Source organism: Bombina bombina, chromosome 5, assembly GCF_027579735.1.
Source record: "Bombina bombina isolate aBomBom1 chromosome 5, aBomBom1.pri, whole genome shotgun sequence".
NCBI lineage: Eukaryota > Metazoa > Chordata > Amphibia > Anura > Bombinatoridae > Bombina > Bombina bombina.
The window spans coordinates 33,224,411-33,249,206 of record NC_069503.1 but is presented as its reverse complement, the minus strand read 5'-3'; the positions used below and the strand labels follow the sequence as shown (position 1 = coordinate 33,249,206).

Genomic DNA, 24,796 nt, shown 5'->3' with positions numbered 1-24,796 from the left:
CCTTCTCACTGTGCAATTCTCACATTTTATCAGCTTTATTTTATTTTTGTTTTGTGTCTGTCTAGTTTGCCTCCCGCATACATACACACCTCACCAAACCTGAAGCTGGGAACAGATAACGAATTTGCTTTTACCTTTCCCGGTTTGCTTTTCAAGGTGCAGGATTCGTTATGTGCTTGTTCCTTTTACTCACAGATCCCTCAGGCCGTTAAGCCTCTGTGCTGTTACTGTACAGGGGTTGAGTTTACATTTTCTGAGTGATCACATTATCCAGTTTTTGTTTGTAATAGTTGCTGTTGAATTTGCAGTGCAAAAAAACTTTTTCTATCAGTCTCATGAGGATTGTGATATGTAGATATTGATGTCTGTGTGTATATATACATATGCACCTTTAACTCTGCACTTACACTGCAGAGAAGGCTCTTGATTACAATGTTTGCATTTAACTCTCATGTTCCTGTCTACTACTATTATTTGGGATCTGTGAATTAGTTGCATTGATAGCCAAGATCATTTCCTAATAGGAATTTGGAAAGGATGTTGAACATCAACTAAGGATCTTTCCAGTCTTATTCCTGAAAAGTGTTTTTTTTTGTTTTTTTTCCTGGCATTTAGATGATAAATTGGTGAATTTAGTATCGACAACACATTGGGTCATGTTGACCATCTTGGCAAGTTGATATTAATTATAACAATGGTTCATTTCAATCATCTTGTGCAATCAATTACTTGTGTTGCAGTTATTCCTATTTTTATATAAAGGTTTACAATTCTTATTACTGAGATAGTTTGCTACAGTTGTACTTGTGGATCTGTTTATTTTAACTTATTGCATATTTTTGTTAAATTTCTTTTGACTTTTTATATTCCTTTTACCTTCTTTTTTTTTATCTCTGAGCTTTCTCCGTTTATGGTCATCTAGAAACCTTGTTTTTATTGGCTTTTAAAGAAAACAAACCCTATTGCTCGACAATCTAGACTTTTATTCTTCTATTTTAACTGTAGAGGTTAATTGAACTCTGCCCTCATGATCATTTCAAGTAACACCGCAGAGTGATTTCTTGCCCCAGAGGGGTATGTAATGTGCTGGGCAGCTGTGTTTGCTGCTAGTGTGAAAGCAATTTGTAAAGGTCAGCATGTGTCCTTAATATGTGCAGCAATGTAGCATAGTAAGCAATATGTCTGCAGTATGCAGAACTAAGTGGATTTACAAATGATTTACTATTTTGCAAGTGATTTGCATCTCTGACACACATTGCATTGATGTCGTGTTGCAGGTGCAGTTGCTTACTTGTGCAAGGTACTGGACAGCTATTTGTGGTTTTTTATGTAAAACCAATTAATCCATTGGATGCTACACAAGGATGCAGCTCAATTCTGTGCTATGTTGTAGCTGTCTAAGGCATCCAAGTTAAAGGAGCATGGAGCTCGGAATTCAAATGCACATAAATACATTTCAGTTTAAAAAAAAAAGAAAAGGATTTTGCAATACAATTAATGATTGTATGTTATTAATGTGCACAAAGCATATATGCATATGCCCCATGCACCTGTATTCACAGCCCTGCTCAGAGAGCATATATAGCATCACTTCCAATAAAATATGCCACTGTCCTCCCTCTAATCTGTACATTCATGTGTGTTTGTTTTTTGAGATTTATGTTCCTTTAGCAACTTACCTGGCAGGAGTAATTATTAATAAGGATTTTGCTTCTAGTGTTTCTGTGGTGTGCCACTACTGCTGGGTGCACAGAAAGAGAGACCTTAAAGTAGGTTTCATGTTAGGCAGAATGATTTGTGAAACAAATATTTGAGGTTATCAGTAGTATCATGCTTTGGCATCTAGCACATTTCTAGCAGGTATGACTTCACTTGACCTTCTAGGTAGATTTCTAGCTCTACCTGCTGATTAGTAGCAGTTTTGCAATGTTCTGAACTCGACTGAGATAATCATGGGCGCGATCCGATATAGATCGCAGTTTGCGGCGCAAGCGAGGGAACCCGCGTCGCCCGCAGTTTCAGCTCGCAACTCGAGCCATCCAATATGCGGCACCGTCACTTGCTAAAGTGGCGCAAGTCTCACAAACCAGCGATGTCCAGAAATCTGCGTAAGTACAGATTTTTGGAGTCGCCAGTGACTTGCGCCACGTTAGAAACTGCCGGCGCCTACAAAACCTGACTAAAGTCTAAATCACCCGCACTGTCTAACACGCCTCCTAAACATAGCCCGACACGTCTAACCCTCTATCCGCTATCCCCCCGCACTAGCCTAACAATAAAAAGAAGTTATTAACCCCTAAACCGCCGCTCCCGTACCCCGCCGCAACCTAATAAAGTTATTAACCCCTAAACCGTCGCTCCCGTACCCCGCCGCCAGCTATATTAAATCTATAACCCCCTAAAGTGAGCCCCTAACACCGCCGCCATCTCTATTAAAATTATTAACCCCTAATGTAAGCCCCTAACACCGCCGCCATCTCTATTAAAATTATTAACCCCTAATCTAATCCCCCTATACCGCCGCCAGCTATATTAATATTATTAACCCCTAATGTAAGCCCCTTACACCGCCGCCATCTCTATTAAAATGATTAACCCCTAATTTAATCTACCTACCCCGCCACCAGCTATGTTATCTATATTAACCCTAAGTATATTATAGTTAATATAGGTATTACATTATATATATTAACTATATTAACCCTAATTATATTAGGGTTAATATAGTTACTATAGTATTTATATTAACTATATTAACTCTATCTAACCCTAACACCCCTAACTAAATTTATATTAAATTAATCTAATTCATATTATAAACTAAAATATTCCTATTTAAATCTAAATACTTACCTATAAAATAAACCCTAAGATAGCTACAATATAATTAATAATTACATTGTAGCTATGTTAGGGTTAATATTTATTTTACAGGTAAATTGTTAATTATTTTAACTAGGTCTAATAGCTATTAAATAGTTATTAACTATTTAATAGCTACCTAGTTAAAATAATTACCCAATTACCTGTAAAATAAATCCTAACCTAAGTTACAAATACACCTACACTATCAAGAAATTAAATAAACTACAAATATCTATCTAAAAATACAATTAAATTAACTAAACTAAATTACAAAAAAAAACAAACACTAAATTACAAAAAATAAAAAAAAGATTACAAGATTTTTAAGCTAATTACACCTATTCTAAGCCCCCTAATAAAATAATAAAGCCCCCCAAAATAAAAAAATTCCCTGCCCTATTCTAAATTAAAAAAAGTTCAAAGCTCTTTACCTTACCAGCCCTTAAAAGGGCCTTTTGTGGGGCATGCCCCAAAGAATTCAGCTCTTTTGCATTTAAAAACATATACAATACCCCCCCCATTACAACCCACCATCCACATACCCCTATTCTAAACCCACCCAAACCCCCCTTAAAAAAGCCTAACACTACCCCCCTGAAGATCTCCCTACCTTGTCTTCACCACACCGGGCCGAACTCCTCATCCGATCCGGGCGATGTCTTGCTCCAAGCGGCAAAGAAGAATTCTTCCTCCGGCGACGTCTTCCTCCAAGCGGCAGCAAAGTCTTCAACCTTCCGGCGGCATCTTCAATCTTCTTTCTTCGCTCCGCCGCCGCGGAGCATCCATCCCGGCCGACGACTGAACGACGAATGGGGTACCTTTAAATGACGTCATCCAAGATGGCGTCCGCCGAATTCCGATTGGCTGATAGGATTCTATCAGCCAATCGGAATTAAGTTAGAAAAATCTGATTGGCTGATTGAATCAGCCAATCAGATTCAAGTTCAATCCGATTGGCTGAACCAATCAGCCAATCGGATTGAACTTGAATCTGATTGGCTGATTCAATCAGCCAATCAGATTTTTCTAACTTAATTCCGATTGGCTGATAGAATCCTATCAGCCAATCGGAATTCGGCGGACGCCATCTTGGATGACGTCATTTAAAGGTACCTCATTCGTCGTTCAGTCGTCGGCCGGGATGGATGCTCCGCGGCGGCGGAGCGAAGAAAGAAGATTGAAGATGCCGCTTCATGGAAGATGCTGCCGGAAGGAAGAAGACTTTGCTGCCGCTTGGAGGAAGACGTCGCCGGAGGAAGAATTCTTCTTTGCCGCTTGGAGGAAGACATCGCCGGAGGAATAATTCTTCTTTGCCGCTTGGAGCAAGACATCGCCCGGATCGGATGAGGAGTTCGGCCCGGTGTGGTGAAGACAAGGTAGGGAGATCTTCAGGGGGTAGTGTTAGGCTTTTTTAAGGGGGGTTTGGGTGGGTTTAGAATAGGGGTATGTGGGTGGTGGGTTGTAATGGGGGGGGGGGTATTGTATATGTTTTTAAATGCAAAAGAGCTGAATTCTTTGGGGCATGCCCCACAAAAGGCCCTTTTAAGGGCTGGTAAGGTAAAGAGCTTTGAACTTTTTTTAATTTAGAATAGGGCAGGGAATTTTTTTTATTTTGGGGGGCTTTATTATTTTATTAGGGGGCTTAGAATAGGTGTAATTAGCTTAAAAATCTTGTAATCTTTTTTTTATTTTTTGTAATTTAGTGTTTTTTTTTTTGTAATTTAGTTTAGTTAATTTAATTGTATTTTTAGATAGATATTTGTAGTTTATTTAATTTATTGATAGTGTAGGTGTATTTGTAACTTAGGTTAGGATTTATTTTACAGGTAATTGGGTAATTATTTTAACTAGGTAGATATTAAATAGTTAATAACTATTTAATAGCTATTAGACCTAGTTAAAATAATTAACAATTTACCTGTAAAATAAATATAAACCCTAACATAGCTACAATGTAATTATTAATTATATTGTAGCTATCTTAGGGTTTATTTTATAGGTAAGTATTTAGATTTAAATAGGAATATTTTAGTTTATAATATAAATTAGATTAATTTAATATAAATTTAGTTAGGGGTGTTAGGGTTAGATAGAGTTAATATAGTTAATATAAATACTATATTAACTATATTAACCCTAATATAATTAGGGTTAATATAGTTAATATATATAATGTAATAACTATATTAACTATAATATACTTAGGGTTAATATAGATAACATAGCTGGCGGCGGGGTAGGTAGATTAAATTAGGGGTTAATAATTTTAATATAGATGGCAGCGGTGTAAGGGGCTTACATTAGGGGTTAATAATATTAATATAGCTGGCGGCGGTATAGGGGGATTAGATTGGGGTTAATAATTTTTATATAGGTGGCGGCGGTGTAAGGGGTCAGATTAGGGGATAGATAAGGTAGATGGCGGCGGTTTTAGGGGTTCACATTAGGCGATAGATAAGGTAGATTGCGGCGGTTTTAGGGGCTCACAGTAGGGGGTTAGTTTATGTAGATGGCGGCGGGGCCCGGGAGCGGCGGTTTAGGGGTTAATAACTTTATTAGGGATTTCGGGGGGGGGGGGATCGCGGTTGACAGGTAGCTAGACATTGCGCATGCGTTAGATGTTAGGTTTTATTTAGCAGATCGCGGTTGACAGGTAGATAGACATTGCGCATGCGTTAGGTGTTAGGTTTATTTTCTAGTTAGTTTAGGGAGTTACGGGGCTCCAATAGTCAGCGTAAGGCTTCTTACGGCTGCTTTTTGTGGCGAGGTGAAAATGGAGTAAGATTTCTCCATTTTCGCCACGTAAGTCCTTACGCTGCATATTGGATACCAAACTGCGCTGGTTTGGTATACCTGCCTATGGCCCAAAAAACTACGGGCGACGGCAGAAATATACGGGCGTAACTTCTAGGTTACGCCGTATATGTGATACCAAACCAGCGTAAATATTGGCGTCGCCGGCTTTTGCGGGCGACGATTTTTATCGGATCGACCCCCATCTTCCTACCCTAAAAGCTATAGTATTAATTCAGGTCCTCCAGCCCACTTGGTTGTCTGACTTAAGGAGACCTTAAAGTACACAGAGTGTTGCACACTGTTTTTATTGTGGTGTTTTCAGTTTCTCAGGGTGCTCGGGGGAAATGGACTGTCTGTCCCCCATCCTTCCCTTGCTTTCCTCACAAATCCCTGCCTGTGCAATATTTGGTTTCTGTATCAGAACCCCTGAGTTGGACCTTTCTTTGTATTGTTGTTGTTTGATGTGATAGGTTCGCTCTTAAAATATGTACACACTGTGTCTGCCACCCATTGACTGTAGAGCTTAATGGTGGAGCTAAATTTACACTTCTAACACTTAAATATTGTTTTCTTGCCATTTAAATAAAAAATAATACATTTTAAAATTGTATAAGTGATTTTAAAGTTACAGCTTTTTTTTTTCAATAAATGCATTTAGAGTTCAGTATAGCAAAATTTGAAATGCATAATAGAAATGAAAAGCAATAACACTTTAAAAAAAAAAAAGAAAAAAAAAGTTTGAATTTGAAAAAAAAAAAAATTTTCACCATCAGATTTGGCTTCTGTCTATGATGATTTATTCCTTATTATTCTGTGATATTATAATTTTAATTAGACAAAAAGACACAAAATACTGGTCTGGATTACAATCACTTTTTATTTGCATGAAAAACATTGTATATCATTATATAGTAAACAGGAGCATTATATGAGATATGCACACAGTGGTATAAATATGAGAGTAGAGGGAATCAATGGCACCACGCTAAGGAATATTAATATGCGGCTGTATTAAGGTTCATATACATATATAGAGCATTGAGGTGCTGTTTATTAACAAGGAATATTTACAACAATAGGTGGAGAAATGACCACCGATTGCAAACACCAAACAGAGAAACATGTCAAGGGCGGGTGGGAGAGAAATGGGGCTCTCATATTAGGTTTTTAATATTTATCTGACTTACGCCTAGATTTAGAGTTTGGCGTTAGCCGTCAAAACCAGCGTTAGGGGCTCCTAACGCTGGTTTTGGGCTACCGCTGGTATTTAGAGTCGTGTAGGTAAAGGTCTAACGCTCACTTTGCAGCCGCGACTTTTCCATACCGCAGATCCCCCTACGCCATTTGCGTAGCCTATCTTTTCAATGGGATCTTTCTAACGCTGGTATTTAGAGTCTTGGCTGAAGTGAGCGTTAGAAATCTAACGACAAGACTCCAGCCGCAGCAAAAAAACAGGAGTTAAGAGCTTTCTGGGCTAACGCCGGTTCATAAAGCTCTTAACTACTGTGCTCTAAAGTACACTAACACCCATAAACTACCTATGTACCCCTAAACCGAAGCCCCCCCACATCGCCGCCACGCTATTCATTTTTTTTAACCCCTAATCTGCCGACCGCACACCGCCGCAACCTACGTTATCCCTATGTACCTCTAATCTGCTGCCCCTAACACCGCCGACCCCTATATTATATTTATTAACCCCTAATCTGCCGCCCCCAACGTCGCCGCCACCTACCTACAATTATTAACCCCTAATCTGCTGACCGGACCTCACTGCTACTATAATAAAGTTATTAACCCCTAATCCGCCTCACTCCCGCCTCAATAACCCTATAATAAATAGTATTAACCCCTAATCTGCCCTCCCTAACATCGCCGACACCTAACTTCAAGTATTAACCCCTAATCTGCCGACCGGACCTCACTGCTACTCTAATAAATTTATTAACCCCTAAAGCTAGGTCTAACCCTAACACTAACACCCCCCTAAGTTAAATATATTTTTTTATCTAACGAAATAAAATAAATCTTATTACATAAATTATTCCTATTTAAAGCTAAATACTTACCTGTAAAATAAACCCTAATATAGCTACAATATAAATTATAATTATATTGTAGCTATTTTAGGATTAATATTTATTTTACAGGTAACTTTGTATTTATTTTAACCAGGTACAATAGCTATTAAATAGTTAATAACTATTTAATAACTACCTAGTTAAAATAATTACAAAATTACCTGTAAAATAAATCACTATCAATAAATAAATTAAATACAAATACCTACAAATAAATACAATTAAATAAACTAACTAAAGTACAAAAAATAAAAAAGAACTAAGTTACAAAAAATAAAAAAATAATTTACAAACATTTGAAAAAGATTACAACAATTTTAAGCTAATTACACCTACTCTAAGCCCCCTAATAAAATAACAAAGTCCCCCAAAATAAAAAAAATGCCCTACCCTATTCTAAAATAAAAATAGAAAAACTCTTTTACCTTACCAGCCCTTAAAAGGGCCTTTTGCGGGGCATGCCCCAAAGAATTCTGCTCTTTTGCCTGAAAAAAAAAACATACAATACCCCCCCAACATTACAACCCACCACCCACATACCCCTAATCTAACCCAAACCCCCCTTAAATAAACCTAACACTAAGCCCCTGAAGATCTTCCTACCTTATCTTCACCACGCCGGGTATCACCGATCGGTCCAGAAGAGGCTCCGAAGTCTTCATCCAAGCCCAAGCGGGGGCTGAAGAGATCCATTATCGGGCTGAAGAGGTCCATCATCGGGCTGAAGAGGTCCATCATCAGGCTGAAGTCTTGATCCAAGCGGCGGCTGAAGAGGTCCATCATCGGGCAGAAGTCTTCATCCGATCCGGGCAGAAGAGGCCATCCGGACTGGTAGACATCTTCATCCAAGCGACATCTTCTATCTTCATCCATCCGGAGCGGAGCCATCTTCTTCCAGCCGACGCGGATCCATCCTCTTCTACCGACGCCTACTCGCCGAATGACGGTTCCTTTAAATGACGTCATCCAAGATGGCGTCCCTCGAATTCCGATTGGCTGATAGGATTCTATCAGCCAATCGGAATTAAGGTAGGAAAATTCTGATTGGCTGATAGAATCAGCCAATCAGATTGAGCTCGCATTCTATTGGCTGTTCCGATCAGCCAATAGAATTTGAGCTCAATCTGATTGGCTGATTGGATCAGCCAATAGGATTGAACTTGAATCTGATTGGCTGATTCTATCAGCCAATCAGAATTTTCCTACCTTAATTCCGATTGGCTGATAGAATCCTATCAGCCAATCGGAATTCGAGGGACGCCATCTTGGATGACATCATTTAAAGGAACCATCATTCGGCGAGTAGGCGTCGGTAGAAGAGGATGGATCCGCGTCGGCTGGAAGAAGATGGCTCCGCTCCGGATGGATGAAGATAGAAGATGCCGCTTGGATGAAGATGTCTACCGGTCCGGATGTCCTCTTCTGCCCGGATAGGATGAAGACTTCTGCCCGATGATGGACCTCTTCAGCCGCCGCTTGGATCAAGACTTCAGCCCGATGATGGACCTCTTCAGCCCGATGATGGACCTCTTCAGCCCGATGATAGACATCTTCAGCCCCCGCTTGGGCTTGGATGAAGACTTCGGAGCCTCTTCTGGACCGATCGGTGATACCCGGCGTGGTGAAGATAAGGTAGGAAGATCTTCAGGGGCTTAGTGTTAGGTTTATTTAAGGGGGGTTTGGGTTAGATTAGGGGTATGTGGGTGGTGGGTTGTAATGTTGGGGGGGTATTGTATGTTTTTTTTTTCAGGCAAAAGAGCAGAATTCTTTGGGGCATGCCCCGCAAAAGGCACTTTTAAGGGCTGGTAAGGTAAAAGAGCTTTTCTATTTTTATTTTAGAATAGGGTAGGGCATTTTTTTATTTTGGGGGGCATTGTTATTTTATTAGGGGGCTTAGAGTAGGTGTAATTAGCTTAAAATTGTTGTAATCTTTTTCTAATGTTTGTAAATTATTTTTTTATTTTTTGTAACTTAGTTCTTTTTTTATTTTTTGTACTTTAGTTGGTTTATTTATTTGTATTTAATTGTAGGTATTTGTATGTAATTAATTTATTGATAGTGTAGTGTTAGGTTTAATTGTAGATAATTGTAGGTATTTTATTTAATTAATTTATTGATAGTGTAGTGTTAGGTTTAATTGTAACTTAGGTTAGGATTTTTTTACAGGTAATTTTGTACTTATTTTAACTAGGTAGCTATTAAATAGTTATTAACTATTTAATAGCTATTGTACCTGGTTAAAATAAATACAAAGTTGCCTGTAAAATAAATATTAATCCTAAAATAGCTACAATATAGTTATAATTTATATTGTAGCTATATTAGGGTTTATTTTACAGGTAAGTATTTAGCTTTAAATAGGAATAATTTATTTAATAAGAGTTAATTTATGTAGTTAGATAAAAATTATATTTAACTTAGGCGGGTGTTAGTGTTAGGGTTAGACTTAGCTTTATGGGTTAATAAATTTATTAGAGTAGCGGTGGGGTCCAGTCGGCAGATTAGGGGTTAATACTTGAAGTTAGGTGTCGGCGATGTTAGGGAGGGCAGATTAGGGGTTAATACTATTTATTATAGGGTTATTGAGGCGGGAGTGAGGCGGATTAGGGGTTAATAACTTTATTATAGTAGCGGTGAGGTCCGGTCAGCAGATTAGGGGTTAATAAGTGTAGGTAAGTGGCGGCGACGTTGGGGGCGGCAGATTAGGGGTTAATAAATATAATATAGGGGTCGGCAGTGTTAGGGGCAGCAGATTAGGGGTACATAGGGATAACGTAGGTGGTGGCGGCGGTGTACGGAGCGGCAGATTAGGGATTAAAAAAATATGCAGGGGTCAGCGATAGCGGGGGCGGCAGATTAGGGGTTAATAAGTGTAAGGTTAGGGGTGTTTAGACTCGGGGTACATGTTAGGGTGTTAGGTGCAGACTTAGGAAGTGTTTCCCCATAGGAAACAATGGGGCTGCGTTAGGAGCTGAACACTGCTTTTTTGCAGGTGTTAAGACTTTTTTCCCGCTCAAACGGCCCCATTGTTTCCTATGGGGGAATCGTGCACCAGTTCGTTTTGGAAGCTGGCCGCGTCCGTAAGCACAGCTGGTATTAAGAGTTGCAGTGGCGGTAAATTATGCTCTACGCTCCCTTTTTGGAGCCTAATGCAGCCCTTCTGTGAACTCTAAATACCAGCGGTATTTAAAAGGTGCGGGAGAAAAAAAGCATGCGTAGCTAACGCACCCCTTTGGCCGCAGAACTCTAAATTTAGCGGTTAGACCTCAGAGATATTTTTGATACCAGTAATTTGTTATCTTGTTGATGTATATCATTTATACCATGGAACTCTGTTTATGCTCAGCAGCCCAGCAAATGTGCGGGTTCTGTGATATACTTGAAATGATTTAAATAACGGAGACTAGCGTATTATTAGTTCTAATACTTATTGCCAATCTGAGTTACGTGCGTGATTACGGGTGCTAACAATACTTACACATACGATTGCAGGTGGCAGGTGTTGACGTGTCTTTGCTAAATATAAAATAACATTATAGGCCAGTTTAATTGCAACATTGTAACATATCCGCTGCAATAATTCAGCCATATTCAAGCTCTTATACGATGATAAAGATCACATACTTACTGTTATCATTTTAACTACAAGATTGCTAGTGCATTTATCAGGGCTTATTGCCACAATTGGACCCTATAGTATCATACCTCAACACTCCATGGTTACAATTTTATTTTTAACAACCCAGCAAAATGTGCCTGCTGTGAAATATTTACGTATATGAAACAGAGACTCTTGATGGTACTTTATATATAAACCACAGTGCCTTGTGTTTATTAACGATACAAGCATCACTATGCAATCTTAGCAATCATACTATTTGTATCTGGCAATTTATTTATGTGATCGAATCCATAACTTTTTACCATAAGCCTGTTGTTTGGCTAATTCCATACCGTGTTGCTGTAAATTGTGGTCCACATATATTTGCAAAGTATGCAGATTTAATAGACACTAACATACTTACCACATTTAGCTAAATTGTGTCAACAACACTTGATATTTGACACCAAGGGGTCAATTTATCAAGCTCTGTACGGAGCTTGATGCCCCGTGTTTCTAAAGACCGCTGTTTCATAACCTGTCTGCCTCCTCCGAGGCGGTGGACAGAAATCAACTCGATTGAATACGATTGGGTTGATTGACACCCCCTGCTAGCGCGGCATTGCACAAGCAGTTCACAAGAACTTCTGGTGCAATGATAAATGCTGACAGCATTAATCAATGTGCGGCGGACATGATATGCTACATCATATCATGTCCGTCTGCACTTTAAAAAATATTTACCCCATGATATTTATATCCGACTGCTATACTTTATCTATGTGTTTATTGTCATAATTGACAGTGTCTAGAATCTTACACACAATCACACACATATTGCAAGCGTAGTTACAGCTATATTAGTCACCACTGCTGTATGCTTGATTACGGACTACTCATAGTCTGGTTTCAATCAGTAATATATCCTATATTATTGCTTTAGTAGTAGTGATTTTATTTTACTAGTAGGACTGTGGTAATAGCTATCACAGAGGTCTTCCAGTTTCAGATATTGGTTTTAATAATCTCCCATTTTAAATATTCCAATAAATTGAATAAACTTGCACCGAACACTTCTCAAACACATTTATTTGCTTTCTTGAGGAATAAGAGCTTGCTATAAGTGTATTCCTTTTGCAATCGGTGGTCTTTTCTCTACCTACTGTTGTTGTAAATGGTATAAATATACCTAACACTTGTGTTCTTGATACAAAGGGATTTATCAGACATATAATGATCCCTTTATATATACAGTATGTGCTATTATCAGTTCTTGTGGCTTCTAACTAACATGAAAACATCTAACAGGCATAATATCAAGTTACAGAACATGACACATATATTACATACCCAGTATACATGTAGGTTATAGTAGCCATTTAAATTAAACTGATTATGATCACATGACACACATATTACATACCCAGTATACATGTAGGTTATAGTAGCCAATTAAATTAAACTGATTATGATCACATGACACACATATTACATACCCAGTATACATGTAGGTTATAGTAGCCATTTAAATTAAACTGATTATGATCACATGACACACATATTACATACCCAGTATAAATGTAGGTTATAGTAGCCATTTAAATTAAACTGATTATGATCACATGACACACATATTACATACCCAGTATACATGTAGGTTATAGTAGCCATTTAAATTAAACTGATTATGATCACAAATGTACCAGTTACTGATATTGGGCCTGATTATAAATGGAGCGCAAAATGAGAGCGAGCTACCGTATGCTCCAATGGGAGCCTGTTATAATGCCGTGAGACACAGCATGAAATCGATGGCAGCAAATTTAAATAAATATTTATATGTTTATATACATACAGTATATATATATATATATTATTTGTTATAAGTGTATACACATATTGACACAAAACATATATGTATATAAGCATACACATATATTTACAGGGAACACACAGTTCCCATAGACCGCAGTGTACAGACACTTTTCAGTGCCGTTTTTTCTAACACTTCACAGCCACTGACTTTAGCCCCCAAAAACTGCTAAGTGCCATTTTTTATTTTTTTTTAACGAAAACTCCATAGCTGTCCCATATCTTTGGAGATAGTAAGTACCCTCAAAATACAAAAAAAATGTGAGTAAGTAAAAAATTCAAGACTCGAATAACAAATTCCTGAAACTCAACAGTGAAATCTGTGTAAAAAGCCAGAAAGAATCTAATAGCTTCAATTCCCTTATCATGAGGGATCGAAGAATATAAAGATACTGCGTCAATGGTGACCTATGTATAGGTTAAATCCCAGGTAACCTTCTTCATTAGATTAAGGATATGTTTAGTATCCCTGTTATACGAGGGTAACATGGCACCAATAGGTTGCAACAATGAATCAAGCCATTGAGACAGTCTCTCTAGTAGAGAGTCCACTCCACTCACAATAGGTCTACCTTGAATGTTAGTAAACGATTTATGGACTTTTGGGAAATGGTGGAACATGGGTATCTTGGGATATTTTACATCTAAGTACTGAACCATATGTTCGTCTAAATGCCCTGGCTCCAAACCATCGTCCAAGATGTCCATCAGTTCTCTCTTATATTGTAAGGTAGGATTATTATCTAGAATTTGATAATCATGTGTGTTATGGAGCTGTTGTAAAGCCTAAGAGACATAGTCCGTCCGATCCATAACTACTATGCTTCCGCCCTTATCAGCAAGGCGGATCACCATAGAGTTATTATTCTGCAGAGATTCCAATGCTGTTCTTTGTTTGGTTGAAAGATTATATTTGATAGGACCAGGATTGTCCCTAAGTGCTTGTAGATCTTTTTTGACCCAGTTATAGAAGGTCTCAATAATGGGACCCATGCTATGCATTGGTTAAAATTTTGATTTATCCCTAAATCTCTGACCACTGTTAGTTACACCTGTATTTTTAGATGGTTCTAATGCTAGAGATTGAAGGCTGATCATGTCACAATTCTCTTCAAAGGACTGGAACTCAGATGGTAGAGAACTAGTATGCTCAAATTGATCTATTTGAGCTTGAGGAATGTCAGTATTACTACAGAAATGTTTTTTAAGTGTTATATTTCTGACAAGTCGATTAATGTCAATCATGGTCTGAAACATATTAAAATTACTGGTGGGAGCAAAACCAAGGCCAAATCCTAAGACTTCAATTTGAATGTTAGTGAGGGGAGTGGATGACAAGTTAATCACATTATTTACTTGTATTTGCTTGTATTGTGATTGCCCCTGAGTTGATATCTGTCTTGATTGTACTGACCTTGATTCCCTCCTCCCCCGTCCTGAGGTTCTCTGGCCATTGGAAAAACCTGGTCCAGTAAGGAAGGGTTACTAATATTACTAGTCACAGTAAAATTATGGGACTGACTGGGAACATATTTGGAACCTGTATTCCCTTCCCTATTGTCCAGTCTTTCCTTAGGTTGAGTGCCTGTAGGTATTTTTGAAGCTGACATATTAGTATTGGGGTATTTCAGAATCCCCTGCTGAATAATTTGTGTTTGTGTCAAATTAGGCATGATGTTAATATCCTCAGTACTAGGAAATCTGTCATCTGATGACATCTCAGTCTCACTATCAGAAAAGGTCACAGACTTGGATTGTGTATTTCTGCATCTGCGATTACGCCTTCTATTCTTATTATTATGTGGTAGGCTACGTCTATAATACATTGTTTTCTGTTCCAAATATAAACTGAATTAGAAAAATAATCCGTTTTAAATTTCATATGTTTATTCTCCATGATTAGCTGCTTGCCACGTGCAACTGAATCATAGAGGATGGTGTCAAATTTAGCAAAGTCCGGATCATGACTACGTTTATTAAGTTCTAATTGTAAAATGTCAATTTCCTTTTATTTAGATTCTATATAGTGTTCTATACCGTACAAGTAAAAGCATTAGCTTAGAAGAACATTCTGACAAGACTTCATTCCAGGAATTAATAAACTCAAGATCACCAGGATCAACTTCAAAAGTAGGACATTTGTAAATTCTTAATCCTCTAGGGATCATTTTCGCAGACATATAACGTTCAAAAGTCAAAATGTCCCATTGAGCTTTACTTTCCTTGAATAATAAGTTCTCCTTAGAGTCAAAGAGATTACTTAATGATAAAAGTCCTTTATCGTCAGAAAAAATCTTGTCACAGTCCATGGTGGGATTTGTGTGTGCATCTGCAGGCATAAGGGAAAATAACTGTTTAGTAGGAGCATCCATGTTAGTATATATTACTATCCCCACAGTGAGCCAGGCAAATGATTGCAATGAGAATATAGGATATTACCAGCAGATATCCATAAATCAATAGAAAGTCAAGTGTAGTATTCTCATGCAAATAAATTATGCAGACTGTATAAAGAGGCACTTTACATGTAATGGGTCTTAGAAGCGAATCACTCATATAACAACCCCAGAGTCAGTATCACATCAAATAAATAAATAAAAACAGTGTTATTGCTGTGTAGTACCTGATAAAGCCATAATAGTCCTGTCCTTAGTGAAAATGCGGGAGCTGCACACAGTACTTGCCAGTACAAAGACCCTCTTCGCTCCACACGGGCTGAGAAAGAACTCAGCCAGCCTCCAGAGAGGTGTCCCGACTGTAGCCTTCTATCACACCACAGGAACTCCAACGGCCAGGAAGGATGACGTCACTCTTGACTCGTAACAGCAGGGGAGGAGTTAATATGCTAGCCCGATGCCTGGCAAAACACCCAGGGGGATGAAGCAGTATCCAAACTGGTATTGAAATGCAGAGAGGAGAAAAAGGATCCGCAGTCTTCAAGATGAATAAAATACTTAAAAAGATATGTTGAAAAGATATATGACGCATCCAAGAGAAACAAATAAGGGGGCATGCCTAGACTGACATGTTTCAGCGGTTACGTTGTAATCATAGTCTGGAGAGGCAGGGCAGGATGCATGTTTAAAAATCATACAAAAACTGCTGATAGGTTAATTGATTAAAACCAACAAAACCGCCCCTATAATGTTATACCTAAACACAAGCTCTGATCTCTGTGCCCCATATAATAACAGAATAAATGTTACTAAACTTAATGTGAATAAACAATATGTATATAAATATATATATGAATACATAAAGAGATAAGTATGTACAGATGTATATATAGATGCAACAGCACAGAAGTACATTGGGGAAACATGAAGCACAAAATTAATTAATAAATATAGTGCAAGAAAACATACTATGCTATGCATCTTGAAGACTGCAGATCCTTTTTCCCCTCTCTGCATTTCAATACCAGTTTGGATACTGCTTCATCCCCCTGGGTGTTTTGCCAGGCATCGGGCTAGCATATTCACTCCTCCCCTGCTGCTACGAGTCAAGAGTGACGTCATCCTTCCTGGCCGTTGGAGTTCCTGTGGTGCGATAGGAGGCTACAGTCGAGACACCACTCTGGAGGCTGCTGAGTTCTTTCTTAGCCCGTTTGGAGCGAAGAGGTTCTTTGTACTGGCAAGTACTGTGTGCAGCTCCCACAGAAAAAAATCAGCCACTTGTAATGGCTTATTATTTATTGCGCACCAGCAAACGGGCAAATTAGCACCCCCCTTGTAATCTAGCCCATTGTGTCTCATTATTAAATAAAATCAGTTTCCTCTCAGTAATTCCTCTGGTATATAACATGTACAATGCTAAGCATCTGTTGCTATAAGAAAAGGTTTATCCACCTGATGTGCACATTATATATATCTCCCAGATGTCAATCATTTGAGACTGATGTTCTAGTTTATATAATTCTCTAACACTCTATTATATAAAGGCTCCTTTAGTCTCTAAATGTAACATAAAACTTCTAACACTGGCATATTAACAAACAACACTGGGGGTGCTTTGGTGGTGAATGTTTCTATAAACTGGCCAGTATGAGGGCAGAGTTGTATATTCCTGTGTGGTGTTTGGATTCTATATCACATTGATATGAGAGAAACTGAGGTGCACATATATAGAGACACAAAGAACAGCAGGAGAGTACTTCCAATATGGAGATTTTGTAACTGGGATTTAGAAAGTATTATTAACAACAGGATCCTTTGTTGACTCTTCTGTTTAAAGAGTTTGTCTTCCTTAGGATAATTCTTAAAAGGTTTTCACACAGTGCATACAAAGTTTGTTTTGTGAGTAAATATTTGGTGTTTTGTGATACCTGACTGACATGGGATACCCTTTTCCACTTTATAAATATGTGAAAGGTTTTTCTCCTGTGTGACTCCTTTCATGAGCTTTCAGATGACGTATATGTGCAAAACGTTTTCCACACTCTGTACATGTGAAAGGTTTTTCTCCTGTGTGAATCCTTTCATGAGTTTTCAGATTACTTTTTACTGTAAATTCTTTTCCACACTCTGTACATGTGAAAGGTTTTTTTCCTGTGTGAAACCTTGCATGAGTTTTTAGATAACTCTTTTGTGGAAAACTTTTTCCACACTCTGTACATGTGAAAGGTTTTTCTCCTGTGTGAATCCTTTCATGAGTTTTCAGATTACTTTTTACTGTAAATTCTTTTCCACACTCTGTACATGTGAAAGGTTTTTCTCCTGTGTGAATCCTTTCATGAGTTTTTAGATCACTCTTTTGTGTAAAACATTTCCCACACTCTGTACATGTGAAAGGCTTTTCTCCTGTGTGAATCCTTTCATGAGTTTTTAGATCACTCTTTTGTCTAAAACTTTTTCCACACTCTGTACATGTGAAAGCTTTTTCTCCTGTGTGAATCCTTTCATGAGTTTTCAGATTACACTTTAGTGTAAAACATTTTCCACACTTTGTACATGTGAATGGCTTTTCTCCTGTGTGACTCCTTACATGAGTTTTCAGATTATGCGTGTTTGTAAAACGTTTTCCACATTTTGTACAGGTTAAAGGTTTCTCCACTGTGTGGGTCTTTTCCTGAGATATAAGATTTGCCTTGGATGTGAAACATCTCCCACACTCATTACATGTGAAAGGTTTCTCCCCTTTGTGGGTCTTTCTGTGATACATAAGGCTTCCTTTAGATGTTAAACATCTCCCACATTCTGTACATGTGTGAGGTTTATCCTTTGTATTAATCATTTGGCTAAACTTAAAACTTTTCTCTTCTTTAAACTCAGTAACTGTGTGTGGTTTATCCTCAGGGATAATCATTTCACTAGATAAGGCATAAATGTTGTCCTCTTGTTTGATGACTAAATTACTCTCTGTACATAATGGTTTCTGCCCAGTTCCTGCCAATTCACCATGTTCTTTAAATATCTGCTGTGATTTCCCCAATGTTTGTGAATAGTCATTTGTGTCTAAGACGTTTGGAGTTTGTGGTATCATTCTGATGCTTCCTTTAGTGAAGGATGGATATGAACTATTCAAGTTATTGTCTACATAAAAAGAAAAGGAATAAAGAAAATAAATAATGTTTATTCTTTATAATGGAATCTATCTTAATACAAGAATCATAGAAACATAGAATTTGACGGTAGATAAGAACCAAAAAGGCCCATCAAGTCTATACTACTTTTTCCTTAGGATAGCCTTTTGCATGTCCCGGGCATTTTTAAATTCCTTTACAGTCTTTGTGTTTACCACCTCAAATGGAAGTTTATTCCATGAATCCCACCACCCTTTCTGTAAAAAAATGCTTCCTCAAATTTCTCCTGAATCTGCTACCCTCTAACTTTAGATTGTGAGCCCTTGTTTTGGCATTTATTTTTGTGTGAAGAATGCTTTCAGCTTCTATTTTATTAAGTCCCTTTATATATTTGAAGGTTTCTATCATGTCACCTTTTTCCTTTCTATCCTCTAAGCTATACATATTTAGATCATAGAGTCTTTCTTTGTATGTTTTATATTTTAGACCATGTACCATTTTAGTAGCCCTCCTTTGGACAGCTTCTAATTTATTTATATCTTTCTGAAGATATGGTCTCCAGAACTGTACACAGTATTCCATATTTGGTCTAACTAATGATCTGTAAAGTGGCATAAGAACCGTGCTATTTCTGCTACTAAAACCTCTTCCAATGCAACCAATCATTTGACTGGCCTTGCTGGCTTCTTTAATTACAGTCAGTAATGTACCATTGAGACTATAATTGGCCTTTGGGTTTTTGGATCCTATATGCATAGTTTTGCTCTTGGTAATATTAAATTTCAGATCCCATTTATTTGACCAGTCCTCTAGTTTATTAATATCACAGTTCATTTGATTAACTCCTCCTGGAACATCTACCCTGTTACAAATTTTTGTATCATCAGCAAACAAGCAAACCTTTCCCTTAAGCCCACTTCCAATATCACTTATGAACATGTTAAACAAGAACTGACCCTTGGGGAACACCACTAGTAACTGATGCCTCATTTGAATGTACTCCATTAATTGAAACTCTCTGTTGTCTATCTTTAAGCCAGCATTCTACCCACTTAACAATCTTAGCATCTATTCCAAGGCAATACGTCATATTATTTATTTACAATCCATAAAATGGCTTGTGTTTTGTGTTAATTTTTTAATTGATTATCCTGTAAATTGCAAATAAAAACAACAAAAGACAAATAATGTAAATATTTCTATATCATAATAAACTAAACCACTGATTACTGCTGAAAACAAGTTATAGGGCCCCATTAAACAAGGTGCAGATGGATAATGTTCTCAGCCAGGGAACAAGTACATCTGTATTCTGGGCAAGAGAGGTGGCATCCACCATCCTCATTTAACATTACACAAGTAACTGCAGATACAGCCCTGCCCGGCTCATGCTCAGCCAGTGGGGTGAGAATATGATAGGGCCAAATTATTAAATGTCGGACGGACATGATCCTCTGTAGCGGACATGTCCACCCGACATTTCTAAATGCCGACAGCATACGCTATCGGTATTTATCATTGCACAACTATTTCTGGTGAAATGCTTGTGCAATGCTGTCCCTGCACTTCGCGGCTATTCGGCCACTAGCGAGGGGGGTCTTATGACCGCTGCTTTTTAACTCCTGAATCCGGGAAGCCAGAAGGCTCGCATGGAATAAGCAGCATTGACTGATAATAAATCGGCCAAGGTCTTAATCATCACAGACTAATAATTATTGTGAGATGTTTTGAAAGGCTAAGGAGCAGTGGATCCTATGATGATTTTTAGCTTTGGGCTGTGGTTGTTTGATTTATATAATCAGCCAAAACGTTATTACTATTAATAATACTCACTGTTAAATTAAGCACATAAATCGGTTGCGGTTCTGGGGTGGGGAACACTCACTGGGGGAGTTGTGGGTGTTCCACACATGGGAAAAAGGTAGGCAAAAGTGTAGTTATGGGAGTTCCATGAGCTGGGTCAGGGCAGGGGCAGGTAGAGTTGCAGGTGTTTTGAGAGCAGGTGTTGATACGAATGTTCTTAAAAGATGCAGATACAAATATAATACATACAGAGAGAAGCACACTCACAGGAATGAACAACTAGCTTCATACCATTGTTAGCCTGTTCTATGGCGATTTACCACCTGGGTGCAGCTTCTTTTAGCCCAGTAATGCTTTTCACAGAGTAAAACTTTCATGTAGTATATCAGTCCAGCAGCAACCCCAGATGATCTGTTCGGCCTTCATTGGGCCTCGTCAGTGAGGTGTAGCCATATTCCTCTAAGCACACTGAGCCAGGAGTCCACATCTGGTTTCCCCTTTTGCCCTTAGGGAGACTAAATACATACAGAGAGAAGCGTTTCGGCCTTCATTGGACTTCGTCATTGAGGTGTAGCCAGATTCCTCTAAGCACACTGAGCAAGGAGTCCACATCTGGGGTTGCTGTGTTCCTTGGTTAGAGAGGAATTGCCTGGTATTTCGGAGCTGGACTGACTGTTATAGGCCGGATCAGACTGATATACTACAGGAAAGTTCTACCCTGTGAAAATCAATACTGGTCTAATGTCACACCACTTTGTCTCAGCGGCGGCCCCGCACTCTCCACCCACGGCCATTGCCATGGTTGCGGCAGTTGTTGTGGCATGCAGGGATGACATTATCGCCACACGCTGGGTCTTTCTCCTGATGCCACTCACCTGTCTGCTATCCTTGGTGTGAACCTGCGCTTATGTAAGTACCTCTTCACTTCTTATACCTTGCCCAAGTAAAGGTTGTCTTGTGCTCCCTGGGTGCTATGTTTTATTGCTCTGTTTGCTAATGCTTATTGCCTTACTGTTGCTGAACTCTGCCTGTCTGTGACCAAACTAATGATTAACCCCTGAACTGCTGATTGCCTTACAGTTGCTGAACTCTGCCTGTCTGTGACCACTCTAACCCCTGTACTGCTGATTGCCTTACAGTTGCTGAACTCTGCCTGTCTGTGACCACTCTACTGATTAACCCCTGAACTGCTGATTGCCTTACTGTTTCTGAACTCGGCCTGTCTGTAACCACTCTACTGATTTAACCCCTGAACTGCTTATGTAAGTACCTCCTCACTTCCTGTAACTTGCCCAAGTATAGGTTGTCTTATGCTCCCTGGGTGCTATGTTTTATTGCTTTGTTTGCTAATGCTAATTACCTTATTGTTGCTGAACTCTGCTTGTCTCTGACCACTATACTGATTAACCCCTGAACTGCTGGATTGCCTTATTGTTGCTGAACTCTGCTTGTCTCTGACCACTCTACTGATTAACCCCTGAATTGCTGATTCCTTGAATTGCCAGTCTGTTACCGGACTTTGCCTTTGGTTCCCTGAAGGATTGGACTGTCTACTTGGTGCCTTCCTTAACCTTTCTGGGACCACTTACCTGTTTTCTCATCTCTACAGCGAGTATTGGATTGCATCCTCATTTATTTATTTCTTCTTATTTTCTGGGATATTTCCTTATCTTGCCACTGGGATAAGAAGACTACTGGCCAGGATTGGTCTGATAGGGAAATATCCCATGATCATTACAGCTAAAAGATGATTCACCCAGGTGGTAAATTGCCATAGAACAGGCTAACAATGGTATTGAGTTAGTTGTTCGTTCCTGTAAGTGCGTTTCTCTCTGTATGTATTTAGTCTCCTTAAGAAAAAAAGGGGAAACTAGACGTGGACTCCTTGTTCAGTGTGCTTAGAGGAATATGGCTGTACCTCACTGACGAGGCCCAATGAAGGCTGAAACGATTGCCTGGGGTTTATGTGTTCCTTGTTCAGAGAGGAATTGCCTGGTATTTTGGTGCTGGACTGACCGTAATAGGCGGAATCAAACTGATATACTACAGGAAAGGTCTACTCTGTGAAAAGCATTACCGGGCTAAAAGAAGCTGCACCCTGGTGGTAAATCACCATAGAACAGGCTAACAATGGTATTGAGCTGGTTGTTTATTCCTGTGAGTGCGCTTCTCTCTGTATGGATATAAATATAATAGTTTATATTTGTTTAATGAGTGATCTATTCTATTTTCCCACTAATTAAAGTCAGCATAATATCTATTTTACTCACCTAACACATATGAGTTCATGCTGATAACAGGCTCCAATGTCTGTGCTCAGGAAGAAGGTTCCCTTATTCACTCCAGTTACATCAATACCTGATATGTCTCAGTGCTCTGGCCGTGTCTGTAAAAAGTATATTCAATTAATTAAAGGGTTAATAGTAAATAATGGTTCTGATTAACTGTACGTATGGTATAATTAAAGGCACGCATAACAATTCATGTGATACAGATCAGCTGTTTAGGTTATTATATATGTGCTATTGATTCAGCACAAGCATTTAGTACAGTTAGCTCTGTGGGTGTTACAGTTGTAACTTAAATATTAATATTTCCAGAACTTTTACACTATAAGCTCAGGAGTAGACAATCTATTTATGAGTGGGACATACCACAACCTTACAAATATATTATAATTATTTTCCCCCTATTATGTATATAAATAAATAAGCACTCACACAAATGTTAAATACGAGTTGTTTATATGTAAGTTAAAGCTAATACTACAGTATTGATATTGTGCTTCCTATAGATCCTCACTATCAGACATTTTTTATTTACTAAAAATAAAATGTGGGGGGGCGGAGCTAGCCATGGAAGAGTTAGGACATGCTTGCTAGCAGCTCTGCTCTGGAAAATTCATTTTTTCTAGTAAATTCGTGGCTAAATCTAAAAAAAATCACTTATTTCTACCCCCACTCATAGCATTGGACATTTGTGACCCCTCTTGGTGTGTGTTTGGGGTTTTTCTCTTTTTTTTACGAGCATTTTGAGTGCCACCTTCTCTGCCTGGATGCTGCAGAGCGTGACTGTGGAGGTTTCTGCCCTCCGGGGGGTCGGGGCCCCGCTCCAGAGGTTTAACAACTTCATTGGCAACAGGACTAACTAAAGAACACCTTCCCTGGGACATCGGCCGGTGACGGGATGCCTACAAACCGGATCGCCATATTGTCCCTCACACCCTGCTACTGGCGACTTTGCCCCATATCAGCCCACGTGATACGTCTTGCTCCGGAGGGCCGGGGATCCGCTCCGGAGCACTCACTCTTGGGGCTGAGGTTGGTCAGAGGCCTGCTGCATAGGGACACATCACCCGGCGGTGCAATCAACGTTACTCCATGTGAGATAGAGAGGCGACCGCACTTGACTTGGAGGCTCTATCAAAGCCCTGAAGGTATACATAGCCCAGCCAGTACTGGTTGGGGGCACCGGAGAGTTTGCGGGGCACTGGGAGCACTGAGAGACCTGTCTTGCTACGCAAGTAGTGAGACTTTCACTTACCCCTCAGGCATCATTAAAAGGGCGCGAACAGACGCCATCTTGGACTCAAGGGCCTCCTTACCGCACCGGCCTCTCTGTTACTGGGGCCCACGTGGGGAGGTGACGGTGCCTTCTGAGGATTACAGCTGCAGCCTTGGTGGCTTATCGGGTCCTGTGAGAGACCTGCTGCTTCACTTCAACACCTGATCTGCTCCTGAGTATTTTCTCTCTTCTCAGGCCTCTGGAGCTGGACCGGGACTCCCCTTTTGAGAGGACTATTGTGCAGTGAATCGGCTACCTACCTCTTTGGATTTGGTGAGACCTAATCTTTATTTTTAATGAATGTACTTATCTGATTTACTACTTAGCACATGATCTGGATCTGAGACTCTGTGGGAGCAACTGCTTGGCTATAACCCCTTCTCCTAACCTGAACAGTTTTTGCTGAGACTTCTTGCTCTATGTGCCTCCCTATATCTACTCTCAGGTTAGGCCCTTCAGGTTGCAGATTTATGGTCATCCCTGCTACTCATGACACCCCACATTAGAATTATATGTGCCCCAACATCAGAGGGACTTTTGCTGAGCTATGCATACTAACAAACACCAAGTAACATAAAGACTCTCTCTGGGTGCTTACTAGTTGCTAGTCTCCACTATACTCAGCGACTGGGATAATTGTAAGCTGTAGATTTAAGAGAACTGTGCTATTTTAAGTTGTGCCCAGCCCAGGCC

The 24,796-nt window shown here is 39.1% G+C and overlaps 1 protein-coding gene across 1 annotated transcript; it reads right to left on the bottom strand.

The window, feature by feature from the left end:
* Positions 1-17,841: 17,841 nt before the first annotated feature.
* LOC128659763 (gastrula zinc finger protein XlCGF7.1-like) lies at positions 17,842-18,734 on the bottom strand (the record flags this gene model as incomplete). Its single annotated transcript, XM_053713341.1, has 1 exon — positions 17,842-18,734. A coding segment is annotated over exon 1 (855 nt), but the record flags the coding sequence as incomplete, so codon positions are not given.
* Between the last annotated feature and the right edge of the window lie 6,062 nt (positions 18,735-24,796).